At 51.3% G+C, this 24433-nt stretch overlaps 1 protein-coding gene across 2 annotated transcripts in view; it reads right to left on the bottom strand.

Annotated features, from left to right (window-relative positions):
• RERE (arginine-glutamic acid dipeptide repeats) overlaps positions 1–24433 on the bottom strand; it is a 171427-nt gene that overhangs the window by 56608 nt on the left and 90386 nt on the right. The window contains exons 1-5 of one of the 2 annotated variants that reach the window (XM_066563796.1): positions 22858–22935; positions 16128–16176; positions 13156–13280; positions 11297–11396; positions 5956–6054 (exon numbers count right to left, since the gene is read on the bottom strand). In XM_066563796.1, the coding sequence (XP_066419893.1) occupies positions 5956–6054; positions 11297–11396; positions 13156–13280; positions 16128–16176; positions 22858–22883 (399 nt within the window). In that variant the 5' untranslated portion in view covers positions 22884–22935. Of the gene's footprint in view, positions 1–5955; positions 6055–11296; positions 11397–13155; positions 13281–16127; positions 16177–22857; positions 22936–24433 lie in introns of those variants that run through there. The other variant, XM_066563795.1, reaches the window with a different exon arrangement.

Below are 24433 nucleotides of genomic sequence, written 5' to 3'. Positions count from 1 at the left end.
TCAGCAAACCCCAAAATGATATTGTGAAGGAAACAGCAACTGCTCTGGCAGCTGGGCAAAGATCAACATCAGGGAAAGCACTGAAATCACCCACTCTGCAGCCAAGGTCACTGACAGGATTTATGGATTTATCCCTCAAGAGCCTTTGCTGAACATGAAATCCTGAAATAATTTTTTTTAATCTCTCCCCCCGCCCCTTTGGGCTCCCTCATTTGCTGGAGGCCTTTAAAATTCATTCCTTTTCACAGCTGGTTAAACAATGGAATCTTTTGGCAAACTAAAAGGACAGAATTGATTGCCCTACACAAACTTTTCTGCACGTATAATTGATTTTTAATTCACTGCCTTATTTCCAAAAGGACTTGACAATAAACTCGGTGCTGTATGTGCAGTATTGATCCCTCTCAACAAGGGCTTGGATCAAAGACTGATGCAAGTTAATCACAAACAAAAGATTGTTATCTTTCATCTAGGAACCTGTGTTTAAACCAAATTCCCCTTTTTCAGCTGTACTACACCTTGTATTTTCCAGCTGTATTGCACCTCAGCATTTTGTAAACCTGCCAGCTACTCAGTAACTATAATTTTATGCAACCTTTAAATAACAACTTTTCCCCCCAAGCAGAATAATTTCATCCTTCACTGGTCACTTTTGACTGCGAGGGCTGATGGTTCTTTTCCACTCTGAGCTCTTAGAATGAGACACAGACAAGACCTTCCCACACATGCTTAAACTAAAATCTGATTTATTCTTCAAACACAGCTCCTACAAGGCCACAGCAATCTGAGTCTGGTGGTTTTTTATCTCAGTGCTCAGCTAAGTTTCAGTTGTTCCTGATTATCACAGACGTGGCTGCATCACTAAATCCCAGCCAATGTTCATTTGGTGGGACTCTGTTTGTTTTTGTGGGTAGAGCAATGGCACTGAGCAGTCACTGGTGTCAACCTTCCAAGCCCACTCCAGGAGTCAGCCCTGCAATGTGCTCAGCTTTTCCAATACCCTTTTGTGATTTCTTTCCACTCCTCCACTCCAGAGGCCCTGTTTCAATCTGGCTCTGAATTTCTGTAGCTGCCATATAAACAGTAAATAAAATCCATGGTGGTTTTGCCCCAGTAAGCAGCTCTGAAGAGCCCTGGTTTCAAAGGAGAACATGAGAACAGTGTTTTCATCAGCACACGCTCCAAAAAGGGTGGATGAGACCTTTGAGGATGATTCCAGGCAAAGAAGCCAAGCAAATAAGTCTGTGGGTTTTGCATAAGTAATTCCTTGACCTGCCACACTGGATTACAAACACTTGCAAACATATTAGGAAAGGAGTTTGCTGTATCTTGTCCTTTCTGGCAGAAGCATCTCCACTTGTGCTTTATGATAAACGAGTTTAAGCTGAAGCCAGGTGTGGATATTTGAAAATTTATGAACTTATAAATCGATGTACACGGCCAATTAGGATTTAGCAGCAGCCAGGATTAACCAGCCCTGCACATAAATGTGGGAGCTTGTTTGAATGGAGGCTGTTTACCTCAACTACTCAACATCAAGAGCCACGTAAAATATTTAAAAGGCAGAATATTTCAAGATAAAAGGCAGATACCAGGGATGTCAGGGGTGGCACTGCCAGCTCTGCACAGGGGTGCACACAGAACCTTCCTAAGAACACTCGGCAGCTTCCTCTGGAGAATTTAACGTGGATGGAGCAAAGCGTAGAGCAGAAGGGAGGAGCTGCCCAGCAAAGGAAGCTCAAGCTCTGCTTCAGCCAGGCCTCCTTCAGCTCGGGAAGGCACAGCCCCGAGTTCCAAAGGTGCTGCAATTAAACCTCACCAGGTCTTCATAATCAACACCGAAATGCTAATGAGGAGCACAGCTCCATGCAGGAGAGCATCCCTGTGCAATAAACTGCAGCAGAGCAGCAGCAAGCTCTGCCTGCAGCAAGCATGCATAAATAAACAGAATTAATAACTACCTAAGTGTGGACGGGTGACTTCATCTGTTTCCATTAGATGCAGCTCAGCCCCAGGCCTTTGTGGTATTTAAAATGTGCTCATCATGTTTAATTAAAAACCTAATAAACTGCAGGTTCCTGCAGTTCTGATTCGGATTTCTCTCTGCTGAAAGCCCTATTGATTCCATCAGAACTTTTGCTAAAGAGAGCAAAAAGCACATTCTGAATGAAGAGACAGAAGCGTGAGCTGGACCTGGGCTGTGGGGTGAGCAGAGGCCAGAGCCAGCTCCCCTCCTTCACACCTCACACACGGAGCACTCCCGAACAGAAACCTTCCCAGCAGGGTCCCCAAACCACAGATGCTCACTGTATGTACCCTGGGTCCATCACACCCTTTGACAGGTTATTGATCCACACACCCTTTGACAGGTTATTGATCCACACACCCTTTGGTAGGTTACTGATCCCACACACCCTTTGACAGGTTACTGATCCACACACCCTTTGACAGGTTATTGATCCACACACCCTTTGACAGGTTATTGATCCACACACCCTTTGACAGGTTACTGATCCCACACACCCTTTGACAGGTTATTGATCCACACACCCTTTGACAGGTTACTGATCCCACACACCCTTTGATAGGTCATTGATCCACACACCCTTTGACAGGTTATTGATCCCACACACCCTTTGATAGGCCATTGATCCACACACCCTTTGACAGGTTATTGATCCACACACCCTTTGACAGGTCATTGATCCCACACACCCTTTGACAGGTTATTGATCCACACACCCTTTGACAGGTTACTCATCCCACACACCCTTTGACAGGTTACTCATCCCACACACCCTTTGACAGGTTACTGATCCCACACACCCTTTGACAGGTTATTGATCCCACACACCCTTTGACAGGTTACTGATCCACACACCCTTTGATAGGTTATTGATCCCACACACCCTTTGACAGGTTACTGATCCCACACACCCTTTGACAGGTCATTGATCCCACACACCCTTTGACAGGTTATTGATCCCACACACCCTTTGACAGGTCATTGATCCCACACACCCTTTGACAGGTTACTGATCCACACACCCTTTGACAGGTTATTGATCCCACACACCCTTTGATAGGTTACTGATCCCACACACCCTTTGATAGGTCATTGATCCCACACACCCTTTGATAGGTTATTGATCCCACATGGGAGCTCCCTTCTGCACCTGGAGCAGGCTCAGAACTGCACTGACACCACTGAGGTACAAAAGCCATTCTGCAGGGAAGATTTGCTCCCAGGGTTTTTCATGGTAATTTTTTAAGGACAGCTTATCTTGGGAGATGTTCCCACTGGAAGCACAGCAGGGAATGGAATGGGGGTGTTCATTTAACCTGAGCCCAGCTCCAGGTTTGGGACCTCAACTCCACCACCAGGGCAGGCAGGGGAGGAGCAGAGGCACTGCCAGACCCAGCTCAGGCTCCAAACCCCCTCGACAGCAGCCAGCAGGGATTGATTGCCCAGTGGGGAGGAGCAGAGCAGCCCCACTGCAGCTCCACTCCATCCCACACCTGCCAAAGACTGGCAGGGGCATTTCCAGGGGTCACCACGAGGTGCAGAGCAGAACTCACTGCCCTGAGCCCCCGGGCTGGCTCTGAGAGGAGATTTAAACCTGCAGGAGGCACAAACCAGGACAGCTTTGCTGCCCTGCTCATCCTGCTGCCCGTGGCACTGCAGCCCCTGGGCACCAGGAGATGCTGCCGGGGTTGTGTGTGCTCAGGAGGTCTCAGCCAGGCATGAAATGTGACAATTGCTGCACCCTACCCACAGGAGGGAATTCTTGAGCATTGCCAGAGACACCAAGCCCTGCCCATCGAAGCTCTGCTGGAAATGGATGCTGCCAGGTGGGGAAGGAGCCCTCAAAACAGGAAACAGCAGAGCTGGAGCTGCCCTGGCCACTCTCACGGGCTGTGGGCAAGGCTGGCTCTCACCCTGGGCCCCTGCATTTACATTCTGGGACAAAAAGAGCTTTAAAAACAGCCACAGGTTCAGAGGGAAACAACAAAGCCCAGCCCTCATATTTACACAGCCCCCATGTAACTCAATCAGAGGCCAATTTTATCCTCTGTTTAATTCCATCTAAACATCTGCAACCACATCAGCAGCAGGAAAAATAACACAACTCCCATCCTTTGTTTCAGTCAGGTCTGACACTGCCAAGCAGCTCCTGCCTCCCAGTTTGGACACAGGCAGCAGAGCTGCTCTCATGGAAAACAAAGGCTTTGGCCAGCTGAGAGCCCACAAAAAGTTCTAAATGTGCTGGCATTATTATTATCATTATTATCATTATTATTCAGGTTAACTGACCAAAGCTCTGTATCAGGTGTGGGATCTGCTTATTCATCCAACTGCAAACTTAAATCTCAGTATTTAAATTTAAATAAGCCACATCTGCTGGGCTGACAGGAGAGATTTATTACCAGTCCAGCCCAAATAAGGACAGGGGTTGGACCTGGCTCTGCATTTCCCTCAGAACTCTCTGGGATTATCCCCAGCACATCCCTGCCCCCTGAGATGAAGGCACACACAGAGTTAATGCTGCCACCACAGTTCCACTGTTTGGGCCAGATGAGCTTTGACACCTCAGTGTTTTGTGACCAGCACTTCCCTGCAGAATTCCTCTGCAGCTTTAGCTCCCTGTGGGTCAGAGTCCTCTCCGTTTCCCAGGGCTGCAATAGGGAAACCTCTCCTGCAAGGCTCCCAAATGCTCCCAAACGCCCCAAAATGCAGCAGAGCTGCTTTGGGCCGGAGCTGCAGGGAGCAGGAGGCTCTGAGGCTGTGCAGGTGGAGCTCTGCTGTCTATAAATAAGAGCACAGCTTCATCTTTGGCTCTGCCCAGCCTGGAGGGCGGCCAAATGTTTCTGGAAACTTGGATGGAGCAGAACAAGAACAAATATGATAAAATGAGCTGGGGCTGACAATGATTTATGGAGTCAGTGATCATTACTCTGTGCTCACAGGCTGCACTCCTGCAGTAATGCTTCACTTTTCAATAAACTTTGGTTTTTTCCATTGGTAAGGCTCAATTCTCTCTCGTTTAACGTGGGTGGATCACCCAAAGCCCTGAGTGCAGCAGCTCCAGCGCTCACAGCTCAGGGCAGCGGATGGAAAAAAAGGAGAAAAAGCTACAGAGGGAGAAAAAGAGAGGGGCTGGCACAATGGAGGCCTGGTGTGTGCAGAGAGCACAGGCTGGAGCCATCTCAGCCCAGGCTGGGCGAGGCCAGGGCAGAGCCCTGCAAGGCTGGGGCCAGCAGGGCCAGTCCCACACAGAGCTCCCTTCTGGGGTGGGAGCAGAGCAGAACTGGGCAGGGAGCGAGCCCCAGGCCCTGCCATCCTCCCTCCATCCCCAGGCAGCCACAAAGGGTCTTTGTTGGGCTGGAGCCAGCCCCAAACAGGGCTCTGGGCTGGCCCAGCCTCTCCAGGAAGGTTGGAATGAGGAGAGAGCAGAGCACACACTGCAGGAACTCCCTGAGAGCCTTGCAGAGAAGCTACAGCTCAAAAAAACCTCTCCAGCCACTGCCTGAATAATTAAAGCCACTAAGAGAACGTGAGAGTTTCCTCCATTAATCAGTTCTATTTCCTAACACCAATGCCAGCTTTATTAGTAGCTTAACAAGATCGCATTTTTATTTTTGTTTACTTCTTTAAACACTTCACCAATTAACCAGCTTCAAAATTGACCCACTCAAGGCAAAAAAAAAAAAAAAAAATCAACCAAACTTTTCTGCTGCCACTTTTCCACGAGTAATTGATTCTGTCATGCACTGGATCAGGTTTTTTCATTTATACCCCATGCATGTGTATTTTTATTTACACACCCACCCTCTTCCTGCTCATAGAGAAAACCTCTTTAGGAAAGGGAAAAGAAAAACAAAAATAAAACAACATAAAAAAGCAAGAGCAGGAAGGTGAACCATAAAGGCTGGAGGAGATAAATCATTTCCTACCACTTCATCTTCAGTCCAACACTTCTCAATCAGCTTTGGCACAGGTTTCTTCACCAGGCGCTGCAGGGCTTTCCCAGCATCGTAGTTGCTTTCATGGAGCTGAAAAGAAAGAAGACAAATAGATCATCCAAAGGAATTAGCAGTGATCTGATATTGGAGGGGAAAAAAAAACCACTTCAGGGAGCCCACATGAGATGTTCTGCGCCTAATTATTGCTCCTGTTGATGTATGAGGTGAGTGTAAACAACCTGAGGGGGAATGGAGGCTTCTGAGGGGAAGCAGCAGCACCAAACCAAGCAGGGATCCCCCTCCTTCCTCCACCTGCCCCAGGTAATGCTCACCCCAAAGTCCCCCTGCTCCCTTCCACTCACAGGGCTCAGTGTGATGTCAGCCACGACAAAATAAAAATTACTACAAGAGGGGTGACACTTCACACAGCTTGGCTCCAGTCCCCTGTCGTCAGCAGGAGAAAAAAAATTTAAAAATTAAAAAAAAAACCCAACAAACTTAAAACAAAATAGTTCTAAGGCTCCCATGGAATGCAATGCCTACTTACAAGCATGAAAATAAGATGTTGCCCTTTCTGCTGGGCACACATTAATTTTCCTCCCTGTTTGCACTCCAGCACTGGGAACAAATCCATCTCAAAGAAAAAAGCACTGTTTGTTTTGCCAGCTCACCTTGCAAATGCCTCTCCTCTGTGCATGCCACTACCTAGAGGATTTTTCACTCAGGAGCTGTGACAGTGCTGAGGAGAATGGGGCCCCTGTCTCCCTCCCCTCTCTGCTCCCTCCCCAGCAGCAGCAATGCCAGAGCTCTTTGTGGCTTGGAGGGCATCTTTGTTCTGCCTCAAGGACAACACGTGCTTTTCCCTGGCAGCCCCAGTGCCCAAGCAGCTCAATCTGCAAGGAAAATAAACCAGACGAGCCCAGAAAGAACAGCCTGGGCTGACAGGCAGCTACTCCAGAAAAAGAGAAGGTTACAGGCCAGCAAGGCTGCCCCAGACCAGCCACAGAGTATATGGGGTGAACGTCTGAGCAAGTAATTCATTAATAGCAACCCCAGACCCCATCAGCACAGACATGAGAAGGGCCATGGGGCAGAGAAGACCCCTGTGAAAACATGATACAAGCTGAGAGTCTCCTGAAAAATGTCAATTTTAGCAGGTGGGAGTGGAAAAAAAATGTTTTATAAATGCCAGGAGTAGAATAATGCAGCAGAAAGGAAAAATATTTTCTCTAAGTGCTGGAGTTAAATTTACATGTTCCAGTCTGGCTCCTTCTCTGCTCTCTACTTTCAGCCATTTAGTGTTGCTGAGCACTTTATTGGCAAGATCCAGAGTATAAATAACAGCTAATGATGACTGCCTCTGCTTTCATTAACTTCTGCTTGAACTTCTGCAGGTATTTCTATAAACACTGCATCATTGTCCAGCCAGCCAGAGAATCTCCATTTTTAGCATTAACTCTGCATCCAAATTTGGCACCACAGCGAGATTTGATCTGTGAACAACTGCAACAAAGGGAGCCACCACAAATGTACCTTGAAACAGAAAACACAGCAACTTCTGCACCACAGGGCAGGATTAAAGCACAATTGTGGATGTGCACGTGCCCAAAAGGCTCCTTTACATCACTCTACAGAAAGCCAGGGAAGGGATTTCACATCAAGGCTGCACATTCCCACAAGGTTCCAGTTCCCACTGCAGCCTCTGAGCAGAGCTGCCACGGCTGTCTGGGTGATGCTGCAAATAAATTCTCCTTTGGCATGGCTCAGCTGTCAGGCACCTCCAGTCTGTAATGAACCCATGAATTACATCTTGCAGCTCTGACATCTCTGGGCTTGCTCATCAAAATATTGTTCTTCAATTGTAATTTATAACTTAATTTAAATGTCCCTTTCCTGTGACCTTTTTAGAGCAGAGTGCCATTGCATCTGGCAGCTCCTGCTCCAGCAAGGCTTCCTCTGGCAATTACAGCCATTATGCTGTGCCTTGAAAAGCCCAGCTCAGGCAGGCTGCATCCAGGGCTCAGCATTAAATAATTGCACTCCATTAGGAGCACTGAGATCCCAGAGCCTTTTCCTCCAAGGAAAAATTGCTGCAATCTCATGGGAGTTTGACTGAACTGCCTCAGAAGCAGAGGCCCAGCCTGGGCTGGGCCTTGGAGCAGCGGGGATTGTTCAGCCAAAGCCACTTTAATGGGGCTGCAGCACACCCAGCACTGCTGGGACAGCCCTGAACTCCAGAGTTCCCCAGTTCCTGGCTCTGCCATGGGAGGGTGACCTGGCCCACACCCCCAGGTGAGGGAGAAGGAAAATGAGGAGCAGGATGGGCATTAGTGAGCAGCCCCATCTTTGGCTGTGCTAACTCCAACCCAACACCTGATCTAATACAAAATCTAAGTCAGGCCACTTCTTTCAGTAGCAGAGCTGACAAACTTCAGTGGGCTGTGGATGTTCTGTACAGCTATGGGCATCATCTTGCCCCACTGTGAAAATGGAACATGCTCCTTTTAACTGTTATCATTTCTAAAGCCCAGCAAGACAGGAGCCCCAAGTGCCCTTTAGGGTATAATTTAGGTATCAGACAAAATCAAACAAAAAAAACCCAACTTCCATCTCTTTCCCCCAGCTCTAATCTATTTTAGGCACCCAAAGAGCTGCTGCTCAAGATTCCAAAGCTGATGTTTGTGATGCAGCCACTTTGTTGTGCCAAACAGCCCAAATGCAGCTGCAGAACAGCTGTGGGGCACTGCAGGCAGGGCCAGGGCAAGAAATGCCAATTACCTGCAAAACTCACCACAGCACTTTAAAAACACCTTCAAAACCAGCAGCATTTTGCATATTCTCCCAGAATTCTATCAGCAATCACAGCAGTGGGGTTGGGCCCTCTCTGACCTGCCTGTAAGAGTGAGGATGAGGATGAATGGAAGCTCCAAGGCAGAATTGTCTCCTGCACTGGGACAGGCCTGGGCAGGGAGCCTGGCCCTGCCTGTGTGAACCAGGAGAGCAGCTGCTCATTAACATCACCCACCAGCAAAACCAGTCACAAGGAGAAATGCTAACATATATTTAAATTTTTTTTTTTTTATGCTTTCAACCTCGTCTGTAGTTAATGAACAAGAAAATCTGGTCTAAGGGCAAGTTAAAACAGGGAGTAATTTGTCTGGGTGACATCTTAGTTAGAAGTGAATTTCCTTGCACTGAGATTAGCCTGTCATGTTTGTCACTCATAATGACACGTTCCCATGCAGCAGAGCCATGAGAAGGCACAACAACACTATTAGTAAAGAGAGATTTACACAATATTAGCATATCATTGTTTGGGCTCTCCTCCATGTGCCACTACATGAGCTTAATGGTGCTATTTTTTCATCTGCTGAGGATAAATAGGAGTGGCTGGCTGTGATTTCCCCAGCAGAAACATGAACCAAACCCCAGAGATTCTGAGCTCCACACTGAGCCTGCAGCCTGCCTGCCCCAGGGTCTGCTCCAGGCTTTGGGGTTCCACACAACACCAGGCAAGGCTGACCCCTGGGAATGAATTCTGCCTCTGCAGCTCTGTCCAATCTGAGCACAGAGCAGGGAAGGGATCCCTGCTTGGCCTGGGAGCAGCACTGCAGAACCCCTGAGCAGCAGGCACAGGTCAGAAGGAGGAAAGAGGTCATGAGTTCCTGCCTCTGCACTGCTGTGGACACAGAAAGGATCTTAAACCACATCTGGGGCTAAATCAGAGTCTGGAGGGCAAAGAGGAGGGAAGGAACCACTCCCAAACCTCCCCCAGCTCTGCCTCCCCAGCACAGCAAGGTCTGAGCTCAATATGCACCTTGTTCCCTCCTTCCCTGCATTCCCAGACCTGGCACCACCTTCCCCCAGGGCAGGAGGAGCTTTCTGGGATCATTTCCTCACCATTATGATGGGAAAGACTTGCAGGAGCTGCTGTGTGCCACCCCAGCCCTCCCAGTCCCACAGGGGCACCGTCAGGAGGGCAGCAAACCCCAAAGGAAAACTCAATTTCCCTCCTAAGGGTTACAGAGACAAATGTGGCAGCAACAGCCAAACAGGACCAGGAGCTGGAGCTCACCTGGAATGCTGAGTGAACAAGCCTTGCAGTGAGCTGAGACATAAATGCATGTATGTGATGTCTGTGTGTTGCATTGTGCCTTCCATGATCTTCATTTCTATCTGGCATAATTAACAATAAATCATTCTGGGGGCTTACAGCACCTGTTATTACATAAATAAAACAGCAGCAAAGGAGCTTGTCAAGACTGATTTATGTGAAGTGCTGCCCTGAAGTTTATTGGATTTCCATAATAAGAAATCATAGCACACCATTTTCTTTTACATTCATCTTCTGGGTTGCATATGGTAATTTCTAAACAAAGACACAACTTAGTGCAGGTTAAGAGGCTCACAAATCATTTATCAGATAAATCTGATCTCTTTTAAATTGGTGGTGAACTGAAAGACAAAAGATGTGCCATTTTGTCAGGACAACAGGTGAGCTATCTAAACTGTGTCAAGTCAAAAAAGCAGGGTCTCAGAAATAAGTCAAAGTTTCTTAAAATATCCCTGGCAGAACTATTATTTATAAAGAAACTCTTTTCTAGAAAAATTCAAAGTGGACAAGGAAAGCATTTAAAGCATTTCCTAAAATAGACATGCAATAGAAACACAAAGAGAAAAGAACCAGAAGAACAAAACCAAAATATTTTGGGACTAATCTCATTTCAGAAGCAAGAACTCCACAAGTGCAACTGCAGATCCTGGGGCTGCCAAGCGATTAAAGGGAGTAATTAAAGTAGATAGAGAAGCAGTGAAGTTAAATGAATTTTCTGCATTAGGCTATTATTCTAGATAAGGGCAAAGAAATTCCAATTCCAAAAGCTCTTTAATGATTATTGACCTCAACAGAAATGTGAGTCTCTGAGAAGGGAGCCAGGGAAGAGCTCAGCCAAGTGCAGAGGGGTGAGGCACTCAGGGGCCTCCATGCCAGGGAAAGGAGCACAGGGAGCAGAGTGCAGGCATCTCAACTGCAGCTAAAACCCAGCCTAGGCCCCAAGAGCCAGCTCAGGGGCAGCTGAGCCAGTCCCAGCTCCAGCTGGTGGCCCTGAGCTGAGCAGCCTCCCAAAAACACCCACTGGGGTCACCCTAGAGGCACCAGCCACGAGTTCATCGCTGAACTTCTGCAGCCCAGAGCTCCAAAAACCACCGGGCATTTGAGACAAGTTCCCACCAAGAAACGTGCCCCCAAAGCCTGGCTGAAGCCTGGGTGCCCTCCCTGCCTGCTGTGGGGGCCCAGGAGGGGCAGGAGGGCTGTGTCCCCCAGGGCACTCACCGTGTTCAGCGCGTTCAGGGTGGTGTCGTCCCGCGAGGCAGCCACGCATCCATCCTCTGTGGAGCCCCCATCACACATCCCTGCAAAGGCTGCCATGCTCCTGCAAAGCCAGGGCACAGGGGACACTGCTCAGCTGGGCTGGGGGCACCCACAGGGCCCACACACACGGGGCTCACACCCCAAATCCTGCATTTTGAGGTGCACAGGGCCCCACACACGCACTGGGCTCACACCCCAAACTGTGGATTTTGAGGTGCACAGGGCCCCACACACGCACTGGGCTCACACCTCAAATCCTGCATTTTGAGGTGCACAGGGCCCCACACACGCACTGGGCTCACACCTCAAATCCTGCATTTTGAGGTGCACAGGGCCCCACACACACTGGGATCACACCTTCAATTGTGCATTTTGAGGTGCACAGGGCCCCACACACACACTGGGCTCACACCCCAAATCCTGCATTTTGAGGTGCACAGGGCCCCACACACACTGGGATCACACCTTCAATTGTGCATTTTGAGGTGCACAGGGCCCCACACACACACACTGGGCTCACACCCCAAATCCTGCATTTTGAGGTGCACAGGGCCCCACACACACTGGACTCACACCCCAAATCCTGCATTTTGAGGGGCACAGGGCCCTACACACACTGGGCACACACCCTCAATTGTGGAATTTGAGGTGCACAGGGCCCCACACACACACACACTGGGCTCACATCCCAAATCCTGGATTTTGAGGTGCACAGGGCCCCACACACACACTGGACTCACACCCCAAATCGTGGATTTTGAGGGGCACAGGGCCCCACACACACACTGGGCTCACACCTCAAATCCTGCATTTTGAGGTGCACAGGGCCCCACACATACACACTGGGCTCACACCCCAAATCCTGCATTTTGAGGTGCACAGGGCCCCACACACACACTGGGCTCACACCCCAAATCCTGGATTTTGAGGTGCACAGGGCCCCACACACACACACTGGGCTCACACCCCAAATCCTGGATTTTGAGGGGCACAGGGCCCCACACACACACACTGGGCTCACACCCCAAATCCTGGATTTTGAGGGGCACAGGGCCCCACACACACACTGGACTCACACCCCAAATCCTGGATTTTGAGGGGCACAGGGCCCCACACACACACACTGGGCTCACACCCCAAACCATGGATTTTAGGGCCTTGTGCCACTGTGCATCAAATGAGGCAGCACAGAGCTGCAAAGCTGAGTCACCCCAGCACACAGAGCAAATCCAGCATTACAATCCAATCTCATTTGCTTTCATCAGCCACAAGTCTGCACTGCCAAAGCAGCAGAGCCTGAGCAGGATTACAGAAGCTGAAACCTGCAGACAGAACAGTCTCAGCAGACAGCAAACTTTGTGCTGTCATCTTGGTTTTAATATGTCAGAAAACTGACTGAAACTGCACATTCCCCAGCCTCTGAACTCCTGCAAGCTACAAGTAACTCACTGAGCCTCTGGATTTCTGTGAAGCCCCCAGTGGCTTGCTGCACCCACCAGGGAAGAGCTGAGGTGCAAACTGAGCTCCCAGGGCACTGACTCCGTGCAGGGATGCTCTGCTGCTGCACCCAGAGCAGCTCCTCCCTCACACCCACCCATCCCACCCCACCCTGCTGCCCGTGCTCTGCATCTCCAGAGCCACAGAGGATGGGAGATGCTGTGCTGGCCCAAACCTCAGAGTTCCTGCTGGTTCTCTTGCTGGGCTCTCTCAAACCCAAGGTCTCAGCTGATGCCCCCGGCGCACACACACATCCCCAGGGAAGGAGGGGCTGCAGGCCCCCCTGGCCAGCCCGGAGCACAGCAGGAAGGGGCAGAGCTCACCTGGCTGCCCTCAGGTACATCAGCAGGTCACAGTCATTGACTCCTGGCATCCACACCAGCTCCTCGTGCTGGGTCACCGTGTCCCCGTCTGGGGACGGGAATGGCTGCAGCTCCGGGAGCTTGGCCTGCAAACAGGGAACACACGTGGCACACACATGGGACATGCATGGGACACGCATGGGACACATACACACACATGGCACACACATGGCACACGTACACACACATGGCACTGGGCTGCAGCTCCGGGAGCTTGGCTTGCAAACAGGGAACACACGTGGCACATGCATGGCACACACATGGCACACACATGGCACACACACACACACACACACACACACAGAGAGCAGCTGTTCCTGGCTCAGGAGCACTCTCAGCCCCTGGAATTGTCTGCAGTGCTGGCAGCTGGCAGGGGGAAGGTGCTCCAACAGCTGCTGAAGGATTGGTTCCAAGTTTCAGAACTCGGAGGATGCTGAGGCATGGAGCCCAAGCCATCCCCTCCATCCAGCACTGCTTCCTCAGAGGGGCAGGGACTTTCCTGCTGCTAACTCTGGGCTAACAGCACCTCAGCCCCCTGCCAGAGGAGCCCTTCTGGACACAGCAGCAGCAGCAGAGAGGCGAAGGAAAGCACTTGGCACTGCACAGCCCTGGTTTGGAGCTGCAGAGCTGCTGGACAAGTCCCCCAGACACAGCAGCTGCATTAGCACAGGGATGCTGATCCAGCTGCTGCCTGAAACCCTCCCAGAACACACATGGAGCAAGGCAAGAAGGCAGCTACCAGATGGGTCCCATTTGAAACCAGCAAGGAACCCCACAGATCTGACACCAAGTTTAAAATTAAATGCTGGGTAAATCACTGGGACTCTGAAGGGAAACAAAGACATTTCCTGAAAGGGAGATAGCTCAGCAAAATGAACACTGCCTCTAAATAAGTATTACACTCTATCCAGAGACCCAATTAGCATCTTTAGTCATCTCCTGCTCCGAGATGAGATAGCTGAGAGCCTCTTCAGAAACAGCTTTTAAGCCCTATAATTACCTCCTATGCTCACAACGCCAAACGTATTTGAGAGGCAACATTTATACATAACCAGTAATTACAAGTCACAGGTTCAGATGTCTTTCATGTTCTGCTCTTTAATCTGTACTTTATTTTACTTCTTGCCTGGGAAAATGGGTATGGCATTGAAGTTCCCTTCTGGCTGGGGCTAAGGCAGCCCTGGGATTTCTGTGAGAGCCGCTGCAGCAAGCAGGGGCTGCACCAGCCCAGGCTCAGCCCCCTGTACCCTTGGAATGTTCAATGACACCCCAGGAGCAGCTTCCTCCTCCTCCTCCTCCTCACAGCACCACTGGGGCTGCAGGAGATCCCCAGGATAACCAAGCTGTGACCTGTGGCCACCTGTCCCCAGAGCACCGAGTGCCTCCCCCAGGCCTGGGCACCCCAAACCTCCCTGGCTGTCCCAAGGGCACCCCAAACCTCCCTGGCTGTCCCAGGAGCACCCCAAACCTCCCTGGCTGTCCCAAGGGCACCCCAAACCTCCCTGGCTGTCCCAGGAGCACCCCAAACCTCCCTGGCTGTCCCAGGAGCACCCCAAACCTCCCTGGCTGCCCCAAGGGCACCCCAAACCTCCCTGGCTGTCCCAGGAGCACCCCAAACCTCCCTGGCTGCCCCAAGGGCACCCCAAACCTCCCTGGCTGTGATCTGGAGCACCCCAAACCTCCCTGGCTGTCATCTGGAGCACCCCAAACCTCCCTGGCTGTCCCAGGAGCACCCCAAACCTCCCTGGCTGCCCCAGGGGCACACTCAGAGGAGGGAGGTGGGTTCTCAGACCCCTGCAGTCCCACAGAACACACGCATGGCACACACGTGTGGCTCCTGCCGTGTCCCCTGGCTGTGGGCACACGGGCAGGAGTGTGGGGATCAGAGCTCTGAGGATGCCCCAGCCCAGCTGCTCTGAGCCTGCCCTGGGCATGGCTGGGGCACAAGGAGGGCTCCAGAGGCAGCACAGCCCCTGCAGGGAGCTCAGGCTCTGCCTTCTGCTGCCCACTGAGGGTGCCAGTGATGGTTGGTCAGAGCCAAGGATGAGGCAGGGAGCAATGGAAGTCTCAAGCAAGAATTAACAGGATTCTAAATCCATGGACCTTCTTCCTCCCCATCCATAAATGCACGTGGTAATTACACCTCAGAGCGGGGTGACTAATGCCTGCCAAAATATTGGATGACAATTTGAGATGAAAGTTGTTTTGAAGGTATCATTTACAGTACTCTTGTTATGACTACTGAAAAGAACACTACAGGTTTAATTGCCAAGGACTTTTTTCCTCTGAAGGCAAAACATCCTCAAGAATGTGACATCAGGTTCCATAAATATTTACTTTCACTAGTTCTCAAACAGGATTTTTAAGAGGGTCTGAATGAATATTCATCACTTGGATGCAAACTCCAGCACTTGGACACTACAAAGTCAATTCCTCAGGAAAAGGAGAGGCCCCAGCTGCCAGGGACAGATCTGGCCCTATGAACCAGAACAAGCTGTATGCTAATGCTCTTTAAGAACAGATTATTTCCAATGCTTATGAAGGATTTCTCTCAAATTAGAATTAACATACCAGGAACATCTAGAGTCTTAACCTTATTCTGCTTCCCAGTGTGTGAACACGCTCAGCAGCTCCCTCAATTTCTGTTTTAACAATCCCAATGACTTAAAGCCCTTCTTGAACTTCCAGAAGTTACTCACATTCCCTCAATCTTACTCAGGAATTAACCCAGCTGCAGAAAATCATGAACATATCAACATGTGACACAGAGAAAGCTCAGTAAGTGAGCTGAGCAAGGCTGAAGAACTCACTCAAGTGAGTCACCTAAAGATGATCTAAAACCCCTGCCCATGTCTGAGCACAGCAATTTAAACAACTGCACACATCCAGAGGCCAGAGCATCCCTGGACACTGAACACAAACAAAGCCCTTACCTGGTGGCTGGGTCCCACTCTGATTTCACCTTGGGTACTGTTTAGCCTCCTAAGGTACAAAACAAACAGCAATGAGAAAGAATTGCAATTAATGAAATTCAGGATGATGCTCTTTTATGTCATTGCATTCCTGATACAAATGGAGCAGGAGCAGAAATTAAACAGCATTGAGAGAACAGGAGGGGATGTACTCAGGTGTGCTGAGCAACCTGGGCAGGTGACCCTTCCACCTATGGGGCAGTGCCACCCTCCAGGAAACAAATCCACTCCAAACATGAGCCAAAAGCCCCCAGGAAACAACCAGAACACGTCAAAATGTCTTCCCCCAATGCATATTTGTGCAAGACAACCTGACACTGTTTTCTTGTTTTCAGGCTATGCAAGGAAATGACTGAACTAGGAAATCAATTTTCTATTTACAAAGTCATACATTAAATACCAGGTTCCTACAAGGTGTCAGAATCCTTCCCTGTGAGCAGCAAAGGGGAAGCTGGCAACAGAAAATGCTGATGCTCTTCCTTGCCTCCCAGAATTCATTTTGAGGCCATGCACATCCCTGCTCTCAGTGTTCCTGTGCAGGGCTTGTGCCCACCCTGAGCCCTGGGCTGGTTTCAGCTCAGACAGGAGGAACCAAACATGCCCCAGATCCCAATGTCTTCAGCTGCACCACACTCATTATGACAAACAGACCTTTAAGAACCAAGCCTGGAGCATCCTGTAATTGCAAAGTTAAAATCAAAGTTTGGGATGGGACTTTGCCCCCAGCTGCCTCTGTGGGACCCCAGTGGGGCTCCCCAGCCGCTCCCCATGCAGCACGGACAGAAACATTTCTGTGTGTCCTTCCACCAGCAATCCCCACTGCCTGGGAGCATCCCCAGCTCGAGGAGCTCCCTCCCCTGCCCAGGAGGGGAGGGCTGGGCTCAGCTGCTCCATTTCCCCCCTGATGTTAACAGGGCACACACAGAGCCCCTGGCTGCTCAAGGACACAGGAATCTGTGATTCCTGCTGCTTCCACAGCCCCAGCCCTGGCTTTCAAATGGAGAGGAAAATTCTTGCTATGGAAACTAAAATGCAGCGCAGATTTGAAGCTAAATCATATTGGTGAGGGCAATTACAGCCAGAATGGAATGGCACCCTTGTTTATTCCATGGGAAAGGGAAAAAAGGAGCCAACGCTGGATATGAAATGTGACACAAAAGAAACTGCTGTAACAAAGCAGTATCCATAGCAACAACAACTTAATATTTCAGTCCTCCTCAGCTGCAGTGGATTAAATATAATGACAAGATGTTCCCTTTGAAAAGTAACCTGTTGCCATGGCAACGTTGTGTTCTGCAAAGTAAACAGGGGCTGGTCAGAAAGGAGCTGGGAGCCAGAGCTGGAATATCAAAGAGGCAGGAGGGGAGCAGGGCAAGCAGCACATCCTGGGCCAGGGCAGTGCCCAGAGCCCCAGCAGGGCAGGGAGCAGGGCCAGCTCCCCCTGTCTGCCCCTCCTGAGCCAGCAGGGCAGCCTGCAGGGCACTGAGACAGGGCAGAGCAGGGAGGGCCCAGCCTGGGGCACAGCTCTGCTCTCCCATCCTGGCAATGAGAAAGGCAGGAAGCTGGCACAGCAGAGCCTGCACAATTCCCAGCACAGAAATGGGCTGCATTCATTCCCTGTCACCTGCCCTCCTGTCCCCACCACTCACCACTCACCCAAGGCTGGCACAGCAGACCCTGCACAATTTCAACACAGAAACCACCTTCACCCTCTCTTTGTCACCTGCCTTGTTGTCCCCACCACTCACCCAAGGCTGGCACAGCAGAGCCTGCACAATTTCAACACAGAAACCACCTTCACCCTCAGTTTGCCACATGCCTTGTCCCCACCACTGAGCAGCTCCCCAAGGCTGGCACAGCTGGCAGCCCTGTCCATGCACACAGTGCCACCAAGGACAGGGACAAGGCCACCAGAGGTGCCCCAAGCACAGCAGAACAGCTCTGGGGAGCAGCTGGGCTCAGGACTCTGCTCCAGAACGCCCAGAGCTGGGCAGGAGGCAGGGCTGGGGGCTGACAGCAGGGCTCTCCCCAGGCTGGGGCCATGGCACGAGGGCCCTGGGGGCTTGGGCACAGCCCTGTCCCTGGTGCCAGTGCCAGGCAGTGCCTGGTGCCAGTGCCAGGCAGGGCCAGGGATCACCTCCAAGGTGGGGTCTCAGCAGTGCTGCTGCTCCTGTCACCTTCCCCTTTCCACTGCCAGGGCTCAGCAGCAGACCTGCCTGCAGGAAATGCACATTTTTCACCCTCTGCAGCTGCCTGGGTTTATTGGTGCTGCTGTGGCCACCCTGCCCTCAGTGCTCTCTGCCATCCTCTGGAGCCATCCAGGAACAGCTCCAGCCCCACAGATAACTCAGTGCTGTCATTCAGGTTAAAAACAACCCAAACAAACCCCAAAGCAAAACCAGAACCCCACATCACACACAGGACAGCATTCTGTGCCACCCACAGAACCACCCTGGGCATCCCTCCCTGATTCTGCAGACTGAGGTGATCCCAAATGAAATTACAGGGATGCTTCAACAGAAGAAGGTTTTTAAACCAGCCACTCCACTCAGCCACAAACCTCCTCTCAAAGGCTAAGGAGGTGTCCAAAACCAGCTGAAAAGGTCACTATTTCTATGTAGCCAAAGATGAAAAGAGGAAAGGCTGAACAATGAGTCTCAGGAGATCTGGGATTCTGTGTGAAGCCTGGTACCAACACCAGTGGCTTTACTGAATAAAGCAGGCCCAAGTTAGACACGTGTGTTATAGAATAATTACAAACTGCAGTCCCACACTGGGCACTGACCAACCAGCCACTATTAATGGCCAGACAATCAGTTACATCCACTGAGAGTGGGACACAGCAAAGCAACTCCTAGATACTTGTGAGTTCTGCAAAATTCATAGAAACTCCCAAGGAAATCCCAGGAAAAGTCTTTTTCTTAAAAAAAGAATCCTTTAATTCAAAGAGTCCAATACCCAAGATGAAAGAAAGGACTCCTGCTTTTCAGAGGCAGCTCTAAAAACATCTGGCAAGGATCATTTTGTTCCATCTTGGAGGGACAAAACGGGGGAGAACAAAATGACTCCGCTCCAACTTGAGCAGATTAAAAAGCAGTTTATCAGGGCTGAGAGTGGCTGGCACTGCAGCCAAGAGCATCTGTTTATGGTCACTGCTGGGAGGCAGGAGACTGAGCCAAGGGGATCTGTCATTTTAACCCCAAATTATCTTATGTCATGTTCAAACACTGCACACTCCAAAATACAACAGGGACAAACACATTCAGGCTGCACAACCTTGAACCAAAAAAACCCACCACTGCCTCAAACCTGAGTTAAATCAGAGAAACAAGAGAAACAAGTCCCTGAATTCACCTGTGTCCTAAACCTTCACCTTTAAAGCAAGATTTTAAATTTCATTTCACAGGAATAGTATCCAAATGCTCAGAAAATACCCTTACCCTTATATGCTTAAACTTCATTTAAAACCTGTTGTAACCGTGTGTTGCGATAATTTAAAAAAAAGAAGAAAAAAAAAAAAAGCAGAAGCAATTTTGCCTCGTGGGTGACAAATCCAGCCTGTACTCCAGCAGATGAGCTTCCCAGGGCAGGTTGTGAGTGCCTGCTCCCCAGAGCAGCCATGAGCAGCAGACGTGCCCCAGCTGCTGCGCTGCAGAGCGAGCCCCAGCCTGCTCCTGCTGCAGGGCAGGGACTGGAGGCTGCTCTGCGCCCTGGGCTGCCTGCAGCAGGAAGCACTTGCACAGAGAGACACACAGGAAAAGCCTTCTCTGCATCAAGTTGTTCTTTCATCGTGTTTATAGAGGAGGAAGGGGAAAAAAGCCTATAGAGAGTCCTCAGTGCTGTGCCCTACCCAAAGGTGGATGGAGGTGACAGAAATCCAGCCAGGTTCAGCCAAAGGAAGGAAATGTTCTGCTCACACAGGAATTACCTGGGAGGGGAATGTTTGGCTGGCAGGTGCCATGGGCACCTCTCTGACAGCTGCTCACCTCCAGATAAGGCAGACTCCTTTCTGCATTTTGATCAAAAAGTTCAAATAAATGAATTACTGGGAACCACTGCACAATGCAAAGGTTTTTATCTGCTCACACTGATTTGAACAGAACCAGAGTGTTGTTTACCAGCAGCACTGGCACAGGGGAGTGATGTGTGAATGAGTTCAGCATGGACTGGTGCTGCTCAACTGTTGGTCCTGTACAGTTCCTAAAGCAGCCAGGCCGTGCCTCTGCACTCCCCATATTGCCAAATATCCACTGCTGAACCAGCCTGAGCTCCCAGCAGCAGCACAGCCCCAGCTCCTGTGCAGGCCAGCGGGGCCTTCTCCATGGAGCTCCATCAGATCAGGGGCAGTGCTCAAGCCCTGGGCTCTGAACCTGCCTGAGAACACAAACCTGCAGCACCCGGGGCACAGGCAGCAGCTCACAGGTGTCACAGGTGATAAGCATGAAGAATGGGAGGCATGAAAGGAGCTGGGAGGTATCCCTAGTTCCACCATGCACCTGGAAACAAGCTCTAATTAAAACAAATTACATCCTGAAGAATTGGAAGGAAGGGGAAAGAGGTAATCCTGCTGATTTATGCCTGCAAAAAAAAAGCTGAAATGAAGGCAGAACAAAGGGAAGAGACTATTCCTCATGCAAAGGCCAATATTCAAGCACTTCCCATGATATATCAGCAATTTCTAACAGCTGTTTGGAGTGGCACTAACTCACCAGACCACCCAGCAGCAGTGCCTGAGCTGGGAGCACCTGCTGGGCACGCAGCCAGGACAAAGCTGTCCCAGGGGAAGAAGGGAATGGCTGCAGAGCCCAGCTGCACTGCCCAGGGCAGCTCAGAGCCTCTGCAGCTCCTGCAGCACCAGCCTGGCCCCACTGCCCCCCAGGGCTGGGGCTCTGGGGGCTTTCCCTGTTGGGTTCCTGGTTTTGCTGTTTGGTTTTGTTTTTTAAACCCAATTCACACAAACCTGAGGAGCTGCTTGCTGATGACCTGGCTGCCCAAGCCCTTCTCTTCTGTCCAGAAGGGAACATTTAAAACCAGCACTAAGGACACAAGCTGCCACCTCCCTGTATTCCTGCAGAGCACTGGGGGATGCCTGCACACTCTCAGGGAGCTCCTTTATTAGGAATAAGAATGTGTCCAAAGCTCAGGCCTATGGAGACTCCTCTCTAACCATGAGGAGATCCTGCCAGGCTGAGCTCTGTCATCATTGGCAGGACTTTGTTCAGCCAATGGCCAAAGTGATCCACATCAAAGAGGTGTCCTTGATTTTTTTATGCTCTGCAGGTATAAAAGGAGATGGTTACAGGAATGACACTTGGGGCAGGACACAGACATGGACGTGGCACTGACATGGGCAGAATTCTGCAGGTTTATCCATCACTCATTCCTCAGCTTCTGACAAGAATCACAGGCTGGTTTGTGTTGGAAGGGACCTTAAAGCCCATCCAGTGCCACCCCTGCCATGGCAGGGACACCTCCCACTGTCCCAGGCTGCTCTCAGCCCTGTCCAGCCTGGCCTTGGGCACTGCCAGGGATCCACAGCTGCTCTGGGCACCAGTGCCAGGCCTGCCCACCCTCACAGGGGAGAATTTCTTCCTCTCTTCTCATCCCAATCTCTGCTCTGTTAGTCTGAAGCTGCTCCCCTGTGTGTCCCCCCGTGCCCAGGTGAGCAGCCCCTGCCAGCCCAGCCCTGCCAGGTGAGTGACAGTGTGTGCAGGGCTAAGGGCCACCCCCTGCTCCAAGTGTCACCGTGAGCAGCACTCACAGTCCTGTCCCCTTCCCACCCACAGCCTGCCCAGCTCCAGAACAAGGCCCTGAGTGAGCCCAGCTCTGCAGGACAGGGGGGACAGACACAGGGACAGACCCTGGCAATGAGAGCACACACACACACACACACACACACACACACACACAGGTGTGAGCCAAGCACAGCCCCCAGGTCCCCTCACCCCCATTTCCATCCAGAGGGACACTGCTGGCTGTCCCACAGGGACCAGAGCCCTGCCCTTCATCCCAGCAGCCTGACCCTGTGCCTGCTGAGCCTTGCAGTGCTGCACAGCTGCCCTGAGCTGCTGCCCTGTACTGCTGACATGCACAGGGCAGTGATGCTGTCCTGCACAGCTGCCCTGAGCTGCTGCCCTGCACTGCTGACATGCACAGCTGGTGACATGCACGGGGCAGTGATGCTCTCCTGCACAGCTGCCCTGAGCTGCTGTCCTGCACTGCTGACATGCACAGCTGGTGACATGCACGGGACAGTGATGCTGTCCTGCACAGCTGCCCTGAGCTGCTGCCCTGCACAGGGCAGTGATGCTGCCCTGCACAGCTGCTGCCACTCAGATGCACCAGTGCCACCTGCACGGGCAGGACAGGCCAGCACAGCCACAGCAGCCGCTGCTCCTCACACCTGGTCTGTGCCAGGCTCAGTGCCAGGCTCAGTGCCCTCCGTCAGCAGGTACCACCCATCCAGGAGCCCCATCCTGCTGCATCCCCCTCCTGTCACAGCATCCCTGAGCTGCAGGGCGCTGCGTGCCCACGGCTGCGTGCCCACGGCTGCCCTGCAGCCCCCAGCCCCGCCGGTGCCCGCCGTGCCCCCGGCAGTGCCCGCTGCCGTGCTGGCAGGGCCGGCAGGAGCCCCGGGGCGATGCCCCAGCCCCGCGGGGACCAGCGGCATGCCCGGGCTGCCGCTGCCTACCTGCAGGGCCCGAGGGGATCGTCCATGGCTGTGCCAGGCGCCCGGGGCCGGGGAGGATCGCTGAGCCCGCCGCTCCCGGCCCGAGCTGCGCCTTTTGCCCTCTCGCAGCTCAAAATGGAGGCACATGCGGGCTGCCCGAGCTGCCGAGCCTGCACTGAGCTTGTGCTGTGACCTAAGCCCGCACGCAGAACGCACAAACTTCGCCCTCGGACCGGCGGCACTGAGCATGTGCTGTGACCCTCCCTCATCCTCCTCCTCCCTCCTTCCTCCTCCCTCCTTCCTCCTCCTCCCTCCGGAACGGCTCCGCGCGCCGCCGCCGCTCCGGCAGCGAATACGGCGGGGTCCGTACATACAGCGGGGATCCCTCAATAAATACTGCGGGGATCTGCAAATACAGCCGGGGATCCCTCAATAAATACTGCGGGGATGCGTAAAAAACAGCCGGGGATCGGCTGATAAATACAGCCGGGATCTGGAAATACAGCCGGGAATCGGCTGATAAATACAGCCGGAATCCGTCAATAAATACAGCCGGGGATCGGCTGAGAAATACAGCAGGGATCCGTCAATAAATACAGAGGGGATCCGTGAATAAATACAGTGGGGATCCACAAATACAGAGGGGATCCACAAATACAGCCGGGGATCCGCTGGTAAATACAGCAGGGATCTGGAAATACAGCCAGGATCCACCCATGAAAACAGCCGGGATCTGTAAATAAATACAGTGGGGATCCACAAAAACAGCCAGGGATCCGTGAATAAATACAGCGGGGATCTGTAAAAACAGCTGGGGATCTGCTGAGAAATACAGCCAGGGATCCGCGAAATAATACAGCTGGAGATCCGTGAATAAATACAGTGGGGATCTGTAAATAAATATAGCTGGGGATGTGCCAATAAATACAGCCAGGATCCGCTGGTACAGTGGGGATCTGCCAATAAATGCAGAGGGGATCCAGGAATAGAGCCAGAGATCCACTGATAAATTCAGCCAGGATCTGCGAGGCACACAGTATTCTCCCATTTAAGGAATATTCAGCCTGCATCTCTGACCCTTCTATTTATTGGGTGATTCCAAACATGCTCTTAGGTACCCATTTACATGAAGGCAATGTCCCCTCCAGCACACACGGCTTTAATTGGGACACATCCCTCTGGTTTCCAGTTTCTGAGATGCCTCCACCTACCATGAGGCTAAAGAAGGATAAAAAGTTCCCCAAATATTGTATTTTGAAAGACACAGTAAGCAAAACAGATCAGGCCCCAGAAGGATCCCTCATTTTCTTGTAACAATCCAGTGAGGAATGTTCATTGTAGCAGAGCTAAATACACAATTTCCTTGTGTTTCGCAAGTTTCAAAGGGCACAGAAAGGACAAAACAACCTTTCCTGGAGCTCTTCGTCCTCCAACAACAAAAGGGCCTCATCCTACACATCCCCCCCAGTGCTGGGGATGTTTCTGCAGTCTGGGTTTTCTTCAATTATTTTGCAGCTACAAACACACAAAAATAGCTTCTTTGCAAACATATAAACATGCTAGAATAGATCCCAAACATGCTGAGCTGCATCTGAGA

Source organism: Molothrus aeneus, chromosome 21 (assembly GCF_037042795.1).
Source record: "Molothrus aeneus isolate 106 chromosome 21, BPBGC_Maene_1.0, whole genome shotgun sequence".
NCBI lineage: Eukaryota > Metazoa > Chordata > Aves > Passeriformes > Icteridae > Molothrus > Molothrus aeneus.
This window is presented reverse-complemented; position numbering and strand designations above follow the sequence as displayed.